The sequence below is a fragment of the Carettochelys insculpta genome, chromosome 9 (assembly GCF_033958435.1).
Source record: "Carettochelys insculpta isolate YL-2023 chromosome 9, ASM3395843v1, whole genome shotgun sequence".
NCBI classification, from domain to species: domain Eukaryota; kingdom Metazoa; phylum Chordata; order Testudines; family Carettochelyidae; genus Carettochelys; species Carettochelys insculpta.
The window spans coordinates 15,809,253-15,827,046 of NC_134145.1; the positions used below are offsets into that span (position 1 = coordinate 15,809,253).

Genomic DNA, 17,794 nt, shown 5'->3' on the forward strand with positions numbered 1-17,794 from the left:
GGTACACCAAATCAGAGTACAATTTTGAAAATTTTGACTTTAATAACTTATCCATGTTATTGTATAGGTCAGTAGCAGGGTTGGGAATGCAATAAAAGAGCCTTTTCTGCTAAAGGTTTGACTAGATCCCTGACCCAACCTGAAATCCAGGTCTACGTGTACACTTTGCTCCACAGATCCTGTCGCTTTTTTCAAGAAAACAGCATTTTGTCAACAAAACCCGTGGAGCATACACACCAAAAATGCGTTCCATTGACATACTGTTGACAGAACTTAGCGCTTTTGTTGACGTGCCTTCTGCCTCTCTCTCACAAGGCAGAATGCCTTTCTCAACAGAATCCATTGACAATAAAGACATGAGGATGCTCTGGGGGCCCTTCTATCAACAGATAGTTCTTCTGGGTCACCGGGCTGCTGTGCTTCCAGTTGTTTATTCAGTTGAGAGAGCAGCCAGGCACTCTGGCCACTCTCTGTCAGCAGAGCTGGTTGCTTTTTTTACCTGCTTTTTTGTGGGGAGGCACTCTGTCGACAGAAGTTTTGTCGGAAGAGATCTTCCGACAGCAACTTCTGTCAACAGATCACTGTAGGGTAGACGTAGCCTAGGAGTTTTGGGTTCTAGTGCTACTTGTGAGACTCCATCCACCTTCATGATATTTTAAGAATTATACTTTTTGCCACAGGCGACTCCAACTTCTGTTTTCATGGCCTAGGTTTCCAACTGTGTCTGAGTGCTCTCATTGCCTTAAGGGGCTAGAGGTGGTAGTTCCTGCCATTTGGTAACTTTGTGACTGGGGCACCCAAGTATGAGACAGTTCTTGGCAAACCTCAGGGAGAACTCAGATTATACCCATCAAAATGCAGTGTACACTGAGAAACATGAAAACCACTGCCACTCAGAGTAACCTCAGTGTCACAGATGTCCCACAACTCATAATTTGGTTGCTACGAAACTCCCGGCACAAAATAATTGTAAAAAAATGAAAAATAGAGAAAGCATAGTTAATGGGGCAGATGGGGAAAAACGGGAGATTTCTGCCTGAAATGCAGTTGTTTAATAAAAAGCACCACCAAACAATATCTTCCTGATCATCAGCATCGAGAAACAGCACAAATCTTGAATGGCTTTGGACAGCGTGTGAGGCTTATTGTGAAGGCGAAGTTTAACTCCACATTCTCCGGAGCTTGGAATGTGAATTTCTGAATAAGGGTGGTGAAGAAAATGAATAGCTCTGTTCTGGCCAGCTGTTCCCCAGGGCAAACCCGCTTTCCTGGAAGGGGAAGAAAAAGCAGCTGATGAATGAATGCTGTAATGACAGAGCTAAGTGCTAGCAAAGGCTACATCTGCACTACCTCAGTCAGTCAACCTAAGAAATGCAACCTCCACTACATGAATAATGTAGCTAGAGATGGAGTCCATCTATCTTAGGTCATCTTCTTGCAGTGCTGAAAGACATTATCCAACTGACTGATCTTATTATTCTCATCCAGGGTAGAGTACCTGGGTTGACTGGAGAGTGAGCTGTGGTCTATTTGGTGGATCTTCACTAGACCTGCTGAATTGACCACTGGTGCATCAATCTTAGCCCTATGGATCCTGGCTGTAGTGTAGATGTAGCCCCAGAGTTCTGTTCCATTACAAGTTCCCTGAAAAACTTTCCAATTACCTTAATTTAATCACTATCATTCCTAGGCCTATAGTTGGGGGTGGTAAAAGTGGCAATTTTCCAGGGGCCCAGTGATTTAAAAGGCTCTGTGACTCCCAGCTGCTATTGCCAGCAGCACAGCGGGACTAAGGATCTCTGGATATCTCTGTGCCACTATGTGGGTCTCTGAACTTCTCCAGTGGCTGGACTATGAGTCTGCTAGCACCACTGAGCTAATACAGAAAAACCCCTACTACGAAAAGCTGAACAGGACATTACAATCATCCTTTGTCCTTCACTAGAATTATGATGACTGCTAGATATCCTCTACTGAATACTCCCTCCTCTCATATGTCCCTTGAATATTCTCCTGCACAAGAGATTGCTTTGTAAACACTGGGGAGGGGATGGTCTTCCACAAGAGTGTGGGAACTGTCAGAATTGCGCTACTTGATAAAAACGTTAGAGATTATTCTTAGAGACAAATGCTAGAAATCAGTTCAGGTCCAACTTACACTAACAATGAATGCAGTAAAAAAGCCTGCGTTGGTAGAATGGCGTGAGGAAGACATTTTCCTTTGTGGTACAGTATTGCCAAATTACATGGATTTGAAATTTTCCTCTGAAGCATCACATAATGGCTACCATCAAAGACAGAATGCTGCACTACAAGGACTATTGGGCTACGTCTACACGTGCAGCCAACATTGAAATAGCTTATTTCGATGTTGCGACATCGAAATAGTCTATTTCGATGAATAACGTCTACACGTCCTCCAGGGCCGGCAATGTCGATGTTCAACTTCGACGTTGCTCAGCCCAACATCGAAATAGGCGCAGCGAGGGAACGTCTACACGTCAAAGTAGCACACATCGAAATAGGGATGCCAGGCACAGCTGCAGACAGGGTCACAGGGTGGACTCAACAGCCAGCCGCTCCCTTAAAGGGCCCCTCCCAGACACAGTTGCACTAAACAACACAAGATACACAGAGCTGACAACTGGTTGCAGACCCTGTGCCTGCAGCATAGATCCCCAGCTGCCGCAGAAGCAGCCAGAAGCCCTGGGCTAAGGGCTGCTGCCCACGGTGACCATACAGCCCCGCAGGGGCTGGAGAGAGAGCATCTCTCAACCCCCCAGCTGATGGCCGCCATGGAGGACCCGGCAATTTCGACGTTGCGGGACGCGGATCGTCTACACGGTCCCTACTTCGACGTTGAACGTCGAAGTAGGGCGCTCTTCCTATCTCCTCATGAGGTTAGCGACTTCGACGTCTCACCGCCTAACGTCGAAGTTGGTGCCGCTACTTCGAAGTAGCGTGCACGTGTAGACGCAGCTTTGGTCTGTCCTGGGATGGTACATTCTAGCTGCATCAATTTTTTACAAAATATATTTGACTTTTCGTGCAAAAACCATTTCCTGTCATATTGTCTCACCTGCAGAAAAAGGAAGAAAGGCTTCCCGCTTCCTAAACTGGCCATTTTCCAGGAAATGCTCAGGATTAAATATATCAGGAGTTTCCCACACATTCTTGTCAAACATTATCGATGTTAAACTGGGGATCAAAGTGGTACCCTGCAAAAAGGAAAGGAGAAGAATAGGACAACTTAGTGAGTGTGTGCTGGAAGATGACATATTGAGCCCTCTTGTGTTTAAAAAGAAACAGTGCTTTTTCTGTGTAGGTACTTGCCAGTACTAAGTACCAGCTCCTCTTTTTTTGTATAAATAAAGGGCACTGTTTAAAACTTCTGTCATGTCTCTTAGACCTGACAACACACCATGCAACTGGTTTAACTAAAGGTGTAGTTCTTTAACAATTTAGGTTTGGCTAATCAAGAACATCCAGAAAAATTAATCCACCTTAACTAAAGGTATCAATTTGAAGAGGAGTGGTTAGATCATTTAGGCCGTTTCTACACAGGCCACTTTCTTTGAAAGTGGCATGGTAATACACGGCCCAAAAGATGCTAATGAGGCACAGATGCAAATTCCCTGTGCCTCATTAGCATAATGTCACGTGATTTGGAGTCCAGGAGACCGTTCTTCCGGACTCTAAAACGCAATGTAGAAGCACAGCCCCGGAGGAGCTTCCGGAAGGAAGTCCTTCTTCCGGAGGCCCCTTCTCCCCAAAAATTTTTGGGAAGAAGGGGCCTCTGGAAGAAGGACTTCCTTCCAGAAGACCCCCTGGGGGCCATGCTTCTAAACGGTGTTTTGGAGTCTGGAAGAACAGTCTTCTGGACTCCAAATCACGTGATTGTATGCTAATGAGGTGCAGGGAATTTGCATCCATGCCTCATTAGCATATTTTGGGCCATGTATTACCATGCCACTTTCGAAGAAAGTGGCCTGTGTAGAAATGGCCTTAAACACCAGTGTGAACACAGTTTACAGTGTCTGCACAAGGATTTAGCGCTGTTTAACTAATCATTTCAAATTCATACCTTTGGTCAATCCAGATTAATTTTCTTGGACATCCTTGTGCAGACAAGACCTTAAATTAAACCCATGCAAATCCTTACACAGGCACTTTTAGTTCCTTTGCGGTCAGGTTTACATTGATTTGGTTTGTATTGGTAAACTATTATTATGTCAATACAGCTATAGGCTCATATGCGGGGTGTTTGTGTGTAAAGGGTGTGAATGCATCTGCCCATGTCTGGTTTCTCTCCCTTCCCTCCAGATGTGCTGTGCAGGGGAATCTTGCAGGGCACAATGGGGGAACCCAAGGCAGCCTGGGAGCTGTTCCTTGGCTCGCTCCCTGCCTAGAGAGATGGTTCTGAAGCAGGAAAGGGACCACATTTCCCTGCATGCCCTTGGCCAACAGCAACAGAAAAGGGAGGGTGATATATATTTTGAAATATTGTTTTTCTTTTACGAAATTACAGCAAGGTTCCAGAAGGTAATTTCAATAATATCTCCATTATTATGTACATTTTTAGTACGTTAGAACAAAATCATTTTTCCAATCATTGTTTCCACTCACATTCTTGATTAATCTCTCTTATGCACATTCATTTCATGACTATTTTGAACTCCTTTCTATTTAAAAAAAATGAAGTCCACATTTATTAAAAAAAAAAAAAAGCACACCCCCACACCATGGAAATTCCTGCATACAGGCCTGAGCTAAATCAATATAAACCAGTTTGAAATCAATATAAATATGGTCATAATGGAGCTTGCATCAGTTTAACTAAATCACTTTTCAAACTGATTTTAATTAAACTGGTGTAATTTTTGAGTGTATACAAGATTTTAAATTAAAGTTTGCTTCAGCTGTTGCTTTTTTCTAAAGCTAGCGAAAATTGCTTCCACATAACAGGAGTGGGGGAAACATTGCAGTCAAGTTATGAGATGAATTGTATAAACACTAAGAAGACATGAGGCAACGGATTGTGCTACTGGGATATGTAAGAAATAACAGGCTAATTGATTGATAAGGGCTTGGTGCTTATGTTTGAGGTGCTAAAAACTAGTCTTTAATTAGTGATATCTGTTTATCTTAGCTGAGTTTCCTACAACACTTAGGCTTAACATACTAAAACACTATCATGTCTTCTTAGTACTGGCTCCCATTATCTCTGGGTCTTGATATCTTTAATGCAAGTGCTCTAGATTGTTTTTTCTTAACACCAAAAATGGAGTCTGTGCTGTCCAAAGACAAATCCAGGAATAAAATGAATATTCTAATTTTAGTAAAATAAGAACAAAGTCCATTTTACATAACTCTTCCTCTGGAAAAGTCACCTTGATAGAGAACTTTTGTAGAATTGAATAGAAAATTATAATCCTTCTATAGAATCTTAAATTCATCCTGTATAATGTAATAGAGAATTATATCACTGCTATAAAAATCTACAGGATTATATTTTTAAAAATCATGAAAACGATACCAATCTTGATTAAATTCTTTTCTTAGGCTGTGTCTACACTACCTCCCTACTTTGAAGGGAGGATGGTAAGTAGGGTGTTGGGAGGTTATTAATGAAGTGCCGTGGTGCATATGCAGCACTTCATTAAGCTAATTCTCTTCTGCAGCAACTCTGAAACATTGAACTTTGAAGTGCCAGCTCGCGTGTAGCCACAGCTCACCCACTGGTACTTCGAAGTGCCTGGGCAACTTTGAAGTACCATTGGGTTAGCTGCAGCTACATGCAAGCTGGAACTTCAAAGTTCAACACTTCAGAGTTGCCGCAGGGGAGAATTAACTTAGTGAAATGCTGCATATGCAGTGTAGCACTTCCGTAATAATCTCCCAACACCCTACTTACCAGCCTCCCTTCGAAGTAGAGAGGTAGTGTAGGCAAGCCCTTAGAGAAATTTCTAGACTATTCAGTTAAATTGCTTTTGGATTCTACTGGTTTCACCCCTTTTAAATTATATGAGATTTCACCTTAAAGGAATTATACACAAGCTCTAACATCAGACCAATAGAAAGAAGAAAAGAAGGATTAGCTTTGGTTCAAGTTACTTTTGGCAGATGGAATCCTGCTAGTGTTGTGTTACTTGTTGTCATTCTGGGCACGTTAATGGGTACTACATTACCCATCCTTTGTATTTCATTGAGGACTGCATTGGTATATGGCATATTTTCTTTGTCGTCCATCCTTGGTTGCCGAGACTGGCCAATCACCGTGTCAATTTCTGTTTGCACTTGCTCTGAAAAGAAGCCAAAAGCCACATTAACAGTTCTTACCACAAGAAGGAGCAATTTTCTATGTAGGGCGCCCTGAGTTTTTCAGTTTTCAAACTGCATTTTTAGTTTTAAAGTGTGTTGAGTGACAGGTGCCTCCTTATAAACCCTGGATGTAATAAAAAATAAGAAACCCAATCTTTCAGCTACTGGGACTCACTGAGGAATTAAGGGCAGATTGTAATGCCTGATTCAAAGGTCACTGAAGTCACTGGAAAGCTTTCCATTTGCTTCAGTGAACATTGGATCTGACTTCAAGGGAATGAGCTGAAAGGGAAGAAGGACAATTTCAGTGTTAAACCATTAGAAAGGGTACCTTGAATTCTGGGGTACATAGTCATGTAGAGAAGAGCCCAGCGTATGGTGGTGGCAGATGTTTCAGTCCCAGTTAAGAATAGATCCAGTGTGGAACACAGTAGATTTTCTTCATTGAAATAAGAGACGGAATCATCCTTAGACTTTAAAAAAGTGTAAGTGGAAACAGATAGGTATCAGGTATACATGGTAAAAGCCCATCTTATAGCATGGACAGGCAAATTATTTCCCCAAAAGAAAAAACCTAAGGCCTCACCAAATGGACGTCAGGGTTAAAATTAACAGAAGATCTGTGTCTAACTCCATTCAGCGGCATCAGAAACCTCAGTCTTGACATTTTCATATATCTAGGGTGAGCATAGAACCCCACCGCCAGCCCCTTTACTCTGGGTAAGCATGCTGAAACAATGGGTCCTAAAAGCTGCAGTGGTACTTGGAAGATTCCCCTTTCCAAGGTTTATGTTGCAAGTCTCCGTGCAGGAAATGAGTCAGGAGTGGAGCCACTGCATGAAGCACTGTGAAGAGTCTCTTCAGAGCTGTGGCCCAGAGACACACTCAGGAGGGCAGCTTTAACTTAGGCGTGGTCTACATTAGGCAGATAAGTCGATTGCAAATATGCAATTCTAGCAACCCCAGTTGCATAGCTAGAATCAACTTACCTACAATCAACTTACCTGGAGTGTCTCCCATCAGCGTCCTTGGGTCCTCATGATACTGAGGAGTACAGGGATTGACTGCTGACCCTTGACAGGTCCATTTCATGTGTCTATACCAGGCACTTAAAATCAAACCCCAGAAGATCAACCCTGAGAGGGTCGATCTTCCACGTAATGTATACATGGCCTTAGATTCCCATGGCTATCTATGTTACAGGGGCCTTTCCACTCTCTAGGGCAGGAGGGTACAAGGGTGACTTGAGTCCACCTTTGCGCACACACATACACACCCACAATGCAAAAACCAAATTTCGTTGAACAGTCCTGTTCATGTCTTTGACACTACTCATTTCTATAAGTGTTTCAGGACTGGGCCTCTGGTTCACTTTAATTAGTTTGTGATACCGCCTTAAATCCCTTAGACCACTTTGAAAATCCCAATAAAAGTGTTTCCAGTAAGGCAGGGCAGTAACTTTTGGCAAATTAAGGGCCGCAAAATTTTTAATGTCAAATTTCATGAAAGAAAATTAGTACTTAAGAATTCTTGTAGAGGCTAGAATAAGGGACTATCCCAGTGCTTTGAAAACAGCCTGCTGTACATAATGGCCATGTCTACACGTGCACGCTACTTCGAAGTACCAGTGCCAACTTCAAAATAGCGCCCGTCACGACTACACGTGTTGGGCGCTATTTTGAAGTTGAAATCAACGTTAGCTGGCAAGACGTCGAAGTCGCTCACCCCATGACGGGATGGGAATAGCGCCCTACTTCGAAGTTGAACGTCGAAGTAGGGCACGTGTAGACGATTCGCGTCCCGCACCATCGAAATAGCGGGGTCCGCCATGGTGGCCATCAGCTGAGGGGTTGAGAGACGCGCTCTCTCCAGCCCCAGCAGGGCTCTATGGTCATCGTGTGCAGCAGCCCTTAGCCCAGGGCTTCTGGCTGCTGGTGCGGCAGCTGGGGATCCATGCTGCATGCACAGGGTCTGCAACCAGTTGTCGGCTCTGTGGATCTTGTGTTGTTTAGTGCAACTGTGTCTGGGAGGGGCCCTTTAAGGGAGCGGCTTGCTGTTGAGTCTGCCCTGTGACCCTGTCTGCAGCTGTTCCTGGCACCCTTATTTCGATGTGTGCTACTTTGGCGTGTAGACGTTCCCTTGCAGAGCCTATTTCGATGTGGTGCTGCCCAACGTCGAAGTTGAACGTCGACGTTGCCAGCCCTGGAGGACGTGTAGACGTTATTCATTGAAATAGACTATTTCGATGTAGCGTGCACGTGTAGACGTAGCCAACCTGAGCTTGTTCTCCATGTTAAATACTTTTAATGAAAAATAGCTACCATTAAATCAACTTTTATTAGAAAGTTTTGCCATAAAAGAGTTAGTTGAGCAGGGAAACTTAGAATGGCAAACGCTAATGACATATATGGCTCCAGATAGACACTGGCTGCTCAAACTAATATTGGAGGGTTGTCCATTGGTTTCTTTCTGTTGCACAGTAAATTGGTCCCTATTGTCCTCTTACCTTTTCTATTTCCTTCAGATAGCAGTCGATGAAGTCTCGAGTTTCATATGGATTCCAGTGCTCCTTGTGCTTTGCAATCACTCCAGTCACAAAACATTTAAGTTTCTCCCAGTGTTTGAAAACTTTATTGTGGGGTCCTGGTACCCATCTCATTAGCCAGGGGAAAGCATTATATAGCTGTTAAGATGTAAGGTGAACAGGACAAATTAAAACCTTTTAGATCAAGAAAAAAATCTATGACAGTTTAACACATTCAGCACAATTTATTACCCTGAGTCTCCAAACATTTATACCAGTATAAATCGAGTTATTCCACTGAAGTCAATGGAGTTATATTAGTGTGAACTTGATGTGTCAAGGGAGATTGAAGTGTTCTCCTACAGGTTTTTGTACATTACTATTCCTGAAGTCTGATTTGTGTCCATTTATTCTTCTACATAGAGACTGTCCAGTTTGGCCACTTGACTATGTAACTGAGATCATTGTCTGACCCACAGTATGCAGAACTGAATAAGCTATTCAGAGTAAAACTACAAATCAATCAATATTTGCTGATTTGGTTATAAATCTGGCACCTCAGGACAGCCCATTAATACATAATACTCAATGCAGAGTTTTTCAACAGGTCTCAATCACAATCCTAAATATATTTATGATCACAGAATCTCTATGAGATAGGTAAGTGTTTTTATCACCCCCCCCCATCATTCACAAACAACACTGGTTGAAAACTGGGAGGGAAAAATCAGCAGAAAATTTTAAGGATAATTTTTTCTATTTTCCATAGAAATTTTGAAATGTCCCAGACATGTCTATTAACAAACCTTTTAAAAGAATCTGACTTGATACAGGATTGGCATAATGAATACATGTCATTTGTGTTTTCATGTGATTTGGATGTGAAATAAAATCAAATTTAATTGTTTCTTTCTAGAACCCCCAGCATAGTATTGAACGTGGGACTTTATGTGAACACCAGAAGTAAGGAAGTGACACTTATGGGAAGGAATATGTGGTAATTTCCCACACATCCTTTCTCTTTTTTACACAGGAAACGTCGGATTCACCTCACTTGATTCTGCAGTCACTCAAAGTACTTTACTTTTAAGGAGTCTGAAGTAAAAAAAAAACAAACCAGCTTTACCTGTCCCCAAAAATTTCCTATGTGGAGTAATGTCTCAGCAAGCATATGCAGCAATTCCTGGAACTGAGGATCATGGTGTTCAAAGCGCTCCCCAAAAGTGATGGAACAGATAATATTTGAAACGGCACTATTAATTTTATAATGAGGGTCAAATGGTTGCCCTGGAGGAGAAAATATAGGAAAAGTGTCAGTTTAAAAATTTTCCAGACCACTGTAATCAGACCACCATAGAATCTTAAAACTGAAATATATTGAAATCTAATTTACTTATCACTTATAGTGGTTTTGTGCTACATTCAGTGTGAGAAATACATAGGGACTGATCTGGATTCTATTTCTAGTGCTACACTAACTTGCTAGGACCTGGCGCAATCCACTAAATCTCCATGACCTCAGGTTCCATTTATTAAGTTGGGTTAACATTTGCTTACTCATTCATTTAAAGCATATTAGTACAGACGTGTAATTCTACATAAGTTCTAAGTGTGATGCTGTATTCCTTATTTTCATGGAAATATGTTTTTCAATATGAATATACCTAACTGGAATATGCTTTATGCAAAACGGGGTCTGTAATCTATCATTAAAGAGTTTATAATCCCCTGAATGTGTATATTCTATTTGTGGGCATGTATCATTCCTGTATTTAAAGTTAGAAATATGAAGTTAAATCTGTTTTTTTAATCTAAGCATTCTAGTGAAAGCCATTAACAGTACTCAAGGAACTTAATGGGCCAGTACTCAAAACAATGATCTGTAAATAATCTTATTTTTTCTGTAAGCCTGTACAATGGTTGATGCTTCAAAGACATGTGATGATGTCACCTGGTGCTGGAAATCATCTTGAATTTGGTACTTTTCCACAGGCTTGTGGGGAATTGAACAAAAACTTTCCATGCTAGGGAAATTCTATGTAAGGGAAGAAATAAACAATTGTCTTTAGTTGTCTTTGCAGACCGGGAGTATACACGAAAACACCTGGGGAAAAAAGAACTCTACCTATGGAGGGTGGAGAAGAGCTCTTGGACCCAGGTTAGAAAAAACTGTTCTGCCCTGAAAAGGACATGACCTGAAACAAGAACTTTGGTGAGAAACTATGATCTGTCACAATTTCTTTTAGGCTGTGTCTACACATGCCACCTCCTTTCAGAAGGGGCATGTTAATGAGGCAGTTTGGAAGATGCTAATGAGGTGCTGACATGAATATGCAGCACCTCATTAGGTGTCAGTGCCTCATTAGCATAGTGGTGTCTGTGCGTGATTCAAAAGTGCTGTTTTCAAAACACATGCTGCCCGTGTACTTGGGGTCCTTTCAAAAGGACACCTGCCATCTGTTAAACCAATTAAATTGAGTCCCATTTCAGTGCAGCAGGGTAGGGACTAGGAGCGAGCGGCAGTGGTGGGAGCTGTAAATGGCTCCTTAAAGAGCCACATGCAGCTCGGAGCTGCCCAGCCAGCAAACCTTAGAAAATCTAATGGTGACCCATGTTTGGATACTGACCCATAGGTTGGGAATCCCTGGACTAACAGATTTTTTTTTAGCATAAGCTTTCGTGGGCAAAGACCCACTTCATCAGAGGCAGGTCTAAATATACAGGTTCATGAAAAGAAGGGAGTACTAAGTACTACTGAAACCTCTCATATTCATTTTCCCAATCCACATAAAACATATTCTTTAGCAATGCCTAGCACAAATAAGATGTTTAATTGGGGAGCCAAGGTACTGTCATAATAAAAAGAAATTAATACAGAAGCATCTCTTATGGTCAGATTATGTCATAGTTATCCATGATGGACCTTTTGCACTTCCTTCTAAAGCATCTTGCATTGGTTATCCATGGTGGCCATCCATCCAGAAAGGCATCCATGGTAGATGGAGTCCTGGTCTGATCTCACACGGCAATTCCTATTTTATCATGTTTATTCCTTTCACTGGTGCCATCAGCATGCATACATCTATATGTCACAGTCATTCCAGTTGTTTCTGGCCTAGGCTCAACAAGGGCTCAGGGTAGGACTGATGCTGACCAATGGGACTGGTCAAGATGTCTGTGTGAATGTCCTGCAAAAAGCACAGCTAAAGTCTTAGGACAAAGTAATGTAAGCTTTTCTCTTACCCTTTTCTTCCTCTATTGCTTCTGTGAGATATCTGCTCTCTTCCTGTATCCGTTCTTCAAAGCTTACACTAATGCTTTTCAGAGCCGCCAAAACAAATTTTCTTTGCTGTCTCCAGATATGACCGTTGGATGAAATCAGCCCTGCAGTGAAAAAGACACAGCATGTCTTGCTGCATGCAAGAAACACTTTAAAAATGACCATTAGAATATTTAAACCTTTTAAAATGACATTTGTGCCTGTGAATCAAGCCCCAAAAGCAAGCGGCTTAAGGTAGATTTACAGATATCCTTTGCTCTGTTTTCCCCTCCCCTTTGCTCTTGTGCTTTGTGTGCATGAAAGGGAGTAAGCATGAGTAGTTTTGTATTCTTACTATTATTACAGTGTGGGGAGATCTGCATGTGGGGTGTGACTTTTCTTTGTAAGGTTCAGTTGTGCTGCTGTGTGCAGCTGGAGGAAAGAAAAGTAATGAATGAAAAGAGTCACAGAAACTGGTCTGCACAGAAAACTTACATCAGTGGAGGGTGGGAATGATCCACACCCGTTGAGAGATGACCTCTGGATCATTCACACTGACCGCCTGTGTATCAAAGTCCTCCAACACCACCCAACACCCAAAATGAGATCACAGTTTTGCAGGCCACAGGAGACTAGCCTGTTATGTGCTACCAGGGTTGGATTAACACAGCGGCTGTTGGGGCTGCTGTGCAGGGCTTTGGGCTAAGGGCTTCCTGCAGGCCCAGAGGCATTATGCAGCCCGCTGCTTCTTTTCATCTGGCCTGTGGCAAGTCTCCATGCTGTAGACAGGACATGGATCTCCAAACTTCAGAGCCCCCTCTCACTAGGCTGGATCCAGAAGGGACATTCAGGGACTTTCTGTCCGTGCCCTCAGCCCCAGTGCTGCTTCCCCAGCTCCCACTGGCTGGGAACCATGAGCAATGGAAGCTGCAGGGGTGGTGCCTGTAGTACCTGTGGGCAGTTAGCATGCACCGTTCAGAGTGGCCTGGCCCCTCCTATTATGGGCAAGACATGCTGGCAACCTTAGGGAGCAGAGCAGTATGGACACAACAGAAGCAGGGACCTTCCCTTAGTCCCACTGCAACAGTAACCAGGAGCTGCACAATGATAAGTGCCTCAGACCTGAAACCTAAGCCCCTTCTGCACCCCACCCCTGTCCTATCTGACTAGGGTGAGAATCCCTTCTTGACACGGCATGCTAGACTGTGAACATGTGAGCTGAATCATCTGAGAGAAAGAATGCACAGTGCCACTGCAGAGCTCTGGCCAACCCTCCCGATGACCCATCTCATGTAAAACTTCTTAGTTGTCTCCAGCCACTTGCATTTATTTAACTCCTTTCAAATAAATAGGTTCCCAGGTCCAAACAAATTCCAGGACACTAGGGACAAATGCTGAGGTGATTACTAAGGGACTGATTGCACTGGCCTTACTCACACTGAGCCATACCAGTCCCATAGACCTTACACAGTGTGAGCAGTCCCATTGACCTCGGTGGTCTTCTGCTTTAAGTCCTGCTCAGCCTGAGTATAGGAAGCAGAATCTGACACTCTATTTTTACTAACAGACTTTCTCAGCAGTAGCTCCGCATGCATTTCTCTCAGGATGATCAAGAGGATAAACATTACTACATTGCCCATTACTGAGCACTGAACGATAAAGAGACGTACATGGGAAAGCTCATGCACAACTGCAAAGAAAAGTGCTCAAAATGCACCAACCACACCATTTGCTCCAAATAGTGTAATTCTCTCATTCTATTTCTTTCCTTCTCTTTCTTCCCATTAGCAGGCAGCCTCAACGAGAAGACAACTATCAGTGGGAGTTTACCTCAGTAAAGAGTGAGGCTTTGTCTTCACTACGTAGTGGATTGATGCAGTAGTGATCGACCTACTGGCCATCGATTTATCATATCTACTGTGGATGCAATGCATTGATTGCCTAGCTCACTCCCGTTGACATCAGTACTCCAACAAGTTGAGAAGAGTAGCTGGCACCCGTGGGAGAGAAGCCCCCATGGACCTTACTGCACACAAGATCTGTGGTAAGTATTTAAGCTTCAGATGCACTACTTGCATAGGTGAAGTAGATCAATGGTGAAGGTAAGTGTAACAAGGCCTAAGTCTGAACTCATCCCTACACACACAGGGTCACTTTCCCAAACACTGAAGAGTACCCACCTACAAAGAGAGATACAACAGATTATTTTACAAGGTCCCATTAACTCAACAGAATGATTAGCAGGAAGAGTGGTAGTGCTGGATAGATAGATTGCACTAATAACTATACCTGCCTGAAACCATATGGGGGCAATAGGGTGTATAATGTCTGTGTCTAGTTAGGTAGTGTGTGTTTGGGGGAGTGGGGGAGGCTCATAGTGCCTCACAGACATAGGCATTAGTGATAGCATGGTCTCCTCCTGCTTGCCTGCTGTTGATAAGACAGCATTCAGGCTGTGAATCCAGCTCTTTGTACTGTGCTCGTTGCTGAGATGTCAGGGTCTGACAGAGTTTAAGCTCAGCTTGGGGCCCACATGGGTTTAAGACCCTAACCATCGGTAGCCAAGGTTTGAAAATAGCTCTGTCTCCTGCCCATTGCTAGATCATTTTCCAGGTCATGCAGGTTGTGGGATTGATTCATATTCAGAAACACTAAACCTGCTGTAAATATCTAGCTAGCCTAGTACCAAATGTTTAACAGTATTTTAAATACCTTAGAAAAGATGGGCCCTATTCCAAAAAAATGCTTTACATTTTATGGTGCCCAGTTGACCCAAATAAGAAGGGGCTGTTTACATGCCACACTCTCTCTTATGTTAAATACAGTGAAACCAGTTTGAACAATCCCATCTTTCAGAGAGAAAGAAAGAGAGAGAGAGAGAGAGAGAGGGAGAGAGAAATAATACTTTCTCCATGAGATTTAGAAACACTGGAACAATTCTAGCTCTCCTGTGTATCCCAGTTAAAGTTGTTAAGATTGTAGACAAGAGAAGAATTCAGCCTGTGTAGTCCTTTCTTTAAATGATCATGATGCCAATCAGAAGCAGCAGCAAACAACAACAACCACATTGTAGGAACTCACCTAGGCCTTTAAAAATTTCACGGAGAAGTGGTATGTGTGGTCGATCAGCAAATACTTCAGCTTGATGGACAAGAGCTTCCTTCACTAGCTGATATCCATTGACCACCACAAATGTCAGATTTCCAAACTGAACACTGAAAATGTTGCCATACTGGCCAATGAGCTGAAAGACACGGTCCTCTGATTTAGTTGCCTCCTGTTCAAACTAACAACCAGACATATGGAGAGGGAACAAAAATACTGGCAAGCTGTAGTGTAGAAGAAACATCTTAGCAATCTGATCCTAGGCATTGCCTAAAGCCCAGCTCAGTATAAGTTGGCCATGACTCTTACACATGGAAGCACTAATGCTAGAGGTCAGCACTAGTGACCAGATGATCGCCTGGAATGTTAGGTAACATGGGGCCAACGTTGGGGCAAATTCATCATTAAAAAGGTAAACTCCATTATTATGGCCCCTCACATATTTTTACAAACCAAGAACTAAACTTAGGTGGTTAGAACTTGAACATTGATTATTGGCATAGGCAGAATCTGCCATGTTTTGGATTTTCTGTGGCACATTCCCTTACCAATGTGTCTCTGTGTGGAGGGGGTTTAAGGCTTCCCCACCGTTCATCAGAGTCAAGTTGTGCTTCATGTTTGTGTCATCCTGAGTGGCTTAATAACTCCCTCACTGAACATTAGCTTTTGGTCCTGCATGTGCTCTTCTTCCAGGAATGGAAGACACCATTGCCGTTTGGATCAATACACTTTTCTCTGTCAGATTACAACTGGCCTGAATGAGAAGAGGAGGACAAATCAGAGCCCTATAAGCACTGCTAGTGCCTTTTAAAGCTCTGCCCAAAAGGGATGTCTTTCTTATTTGTAGGATTCCAGCAAAATGAGCACAAGAAATTATGAAGGGGCCTTTAGTTCAGGACCATCCTTATGCATACACAGAACATGCAGTTGCGCAAGGCACCTAAAAATCTGGGGCACCACTGGATAGGGGCAACTTGTGCCTGCGAGGGGCAGGATGAGGGAGGATGCAGTGAGGGTCATCCAGAGGGGCAGTCAGGGGGCATACAGGGGTACCCTATTTAGCAATAAAAATTTTGGCAGGGGCAAATGGGGGTGGTGCACATCCCAAGCGCTAGCATGAGTCACCTCTGCCACCGGATCATAATGTCCACCCACCCAGCTATTCTATGCCTGTTCTGTGGCTGCTGGAGCCTGGTGAGTTTTCTTCCAAAGGGGATCTAGCCAACAGTTGAAAAGCCTTCCACCTTGCCAGTATTAGCACAGCACTGGAACGGTTAAAGAGCAATTCAAGTGGTAATGAGGCCGTTTAACAGGCATTTGCCAAATCCTAGGTAGATTCTATAAGTTTCTGAATTTATGGCTAAAGAACAGCTGTGCATCACGGAAATATTCCTCAGAAAGTGACCACCTACAGGATCTTAGTTTAGACATTTACTTTAAAATATTTACTTGGCATGTTGATGAAGATTATAAAAGCACATTTCTAAAACTTTGTCCCTCCCTTCCTGCTCCATCTTCTCCAGCTGCTAGAGGGCATAGGACCACCAGTTTAATAGCAATGCTCCATAAACCTTAAGGATGGCCCTGCTTGAGTTGTAAGTGTAATCCATATATTGATGACTAAAACCTATCAAGCATGTAGCACAGTCAATAAATATTTCCAAGTCCCCCTGAGCTTTGCTTGAGAGGAATGGGAGCCTTTGAAAACAGGAGCCCAGGCCAATGTGGGCTGCAACATGAGAGAAGATGTATTTTAAAGTAAAAGCAAAAGAAAACAAGCCAGACCCCAGAAGGAGGTAACTTTCCCCAGCTGGTTATAATGGAGGTTAAGACCCTCTCCTCCACTTCTCTGGGGGATGATCCTCTACTGGTGCAATTTGTTATACTTCCACTGATGTCACTGGCAGTCAGGACTCTTGGGTGTTATTCCTGGCTCTGCCACTGCTTCTCTGTGTGACCCTGAGCAAGTCACATGGGCTTGCACCTTAGTTTTGTACCTTAGTTTTTTTATGTGTAAAATTGATAAAAAGGGAAAATCCTGGACCTCAGCACGAAGAAAAAGTAAATGAATAAAAGCTCTTCAGAATTCTGCACATTTATGGCTCTACCAATCATCTATCATCCCTTCTGCAATCTGCTTTAGCCCTTCCGTGGTGCCATAGAGCGGGAGAAGTGGGATGGCATCAGCCTGGATAAATAACCTAGCTGCTGGAGGTCTTTTACATTTAGGTCTCTTCAGCTTCCATGGAGGTCCAGTAACAGTTACCTGCATCACCAGCTGTTGTAAGCCTCACTGTAAAGCACGTCCAAAGGGCTGCTCTAGAACTCGCTCCGTGTGTCCAAAGTATTAATATGATAAATCTCAGTCAAGATCTTACCTTCTGTAGAGCAAGGTGGATGGGCTGCTTAAAGTCCACAACAGTGCCAATGAAAGGAACAAGTAGTGGCCCCGGGGGAAAATTCTTGGGGCGCTTCTTTTTCACGTGATCAGCAAACAAAAGAAACACCAACAGAATGACGAAGAGAGTTGGAGCCGTCATCTTTTCCCACTGGGAAGTTAAAATGGACCACAAATGCAGAAGCAT

The 17,794-nt window shown here is 43.1% G+C and overlaps 1 protein-coding gene across 1 annotated transcript; it reads right to left on the reverse strand.

Moving 5' to 3' along the window:
* Positions 1-1,089: 1,089 nt before the first annotated feature.
* Positions 1,090-17,794, reverse strand: CYP2J2 (cytochrome P450 family 2 subfamily J member 2). Its single transcript, XM_075002279.1, has 9 exons — positions 17,588-17,794; positions 15,186-15,348; positions 12,089-12,229; positions 9,972-10,132; positions 8,828-9,004; positions 6,653-6,794; positions 6,115-6,302; positions 3,080-3,218; positions 1,090-1,268 (listed from the first exon to the last, which is right to left on the reverse strand). The coding sequence occupies exons 1-9, from the start codon at positions 17,792-17,794 to the stop codon at positions 1,090-1,092; spliced, it is 1,497 nt and encodes a 498-aa protein (XP_074858380.1).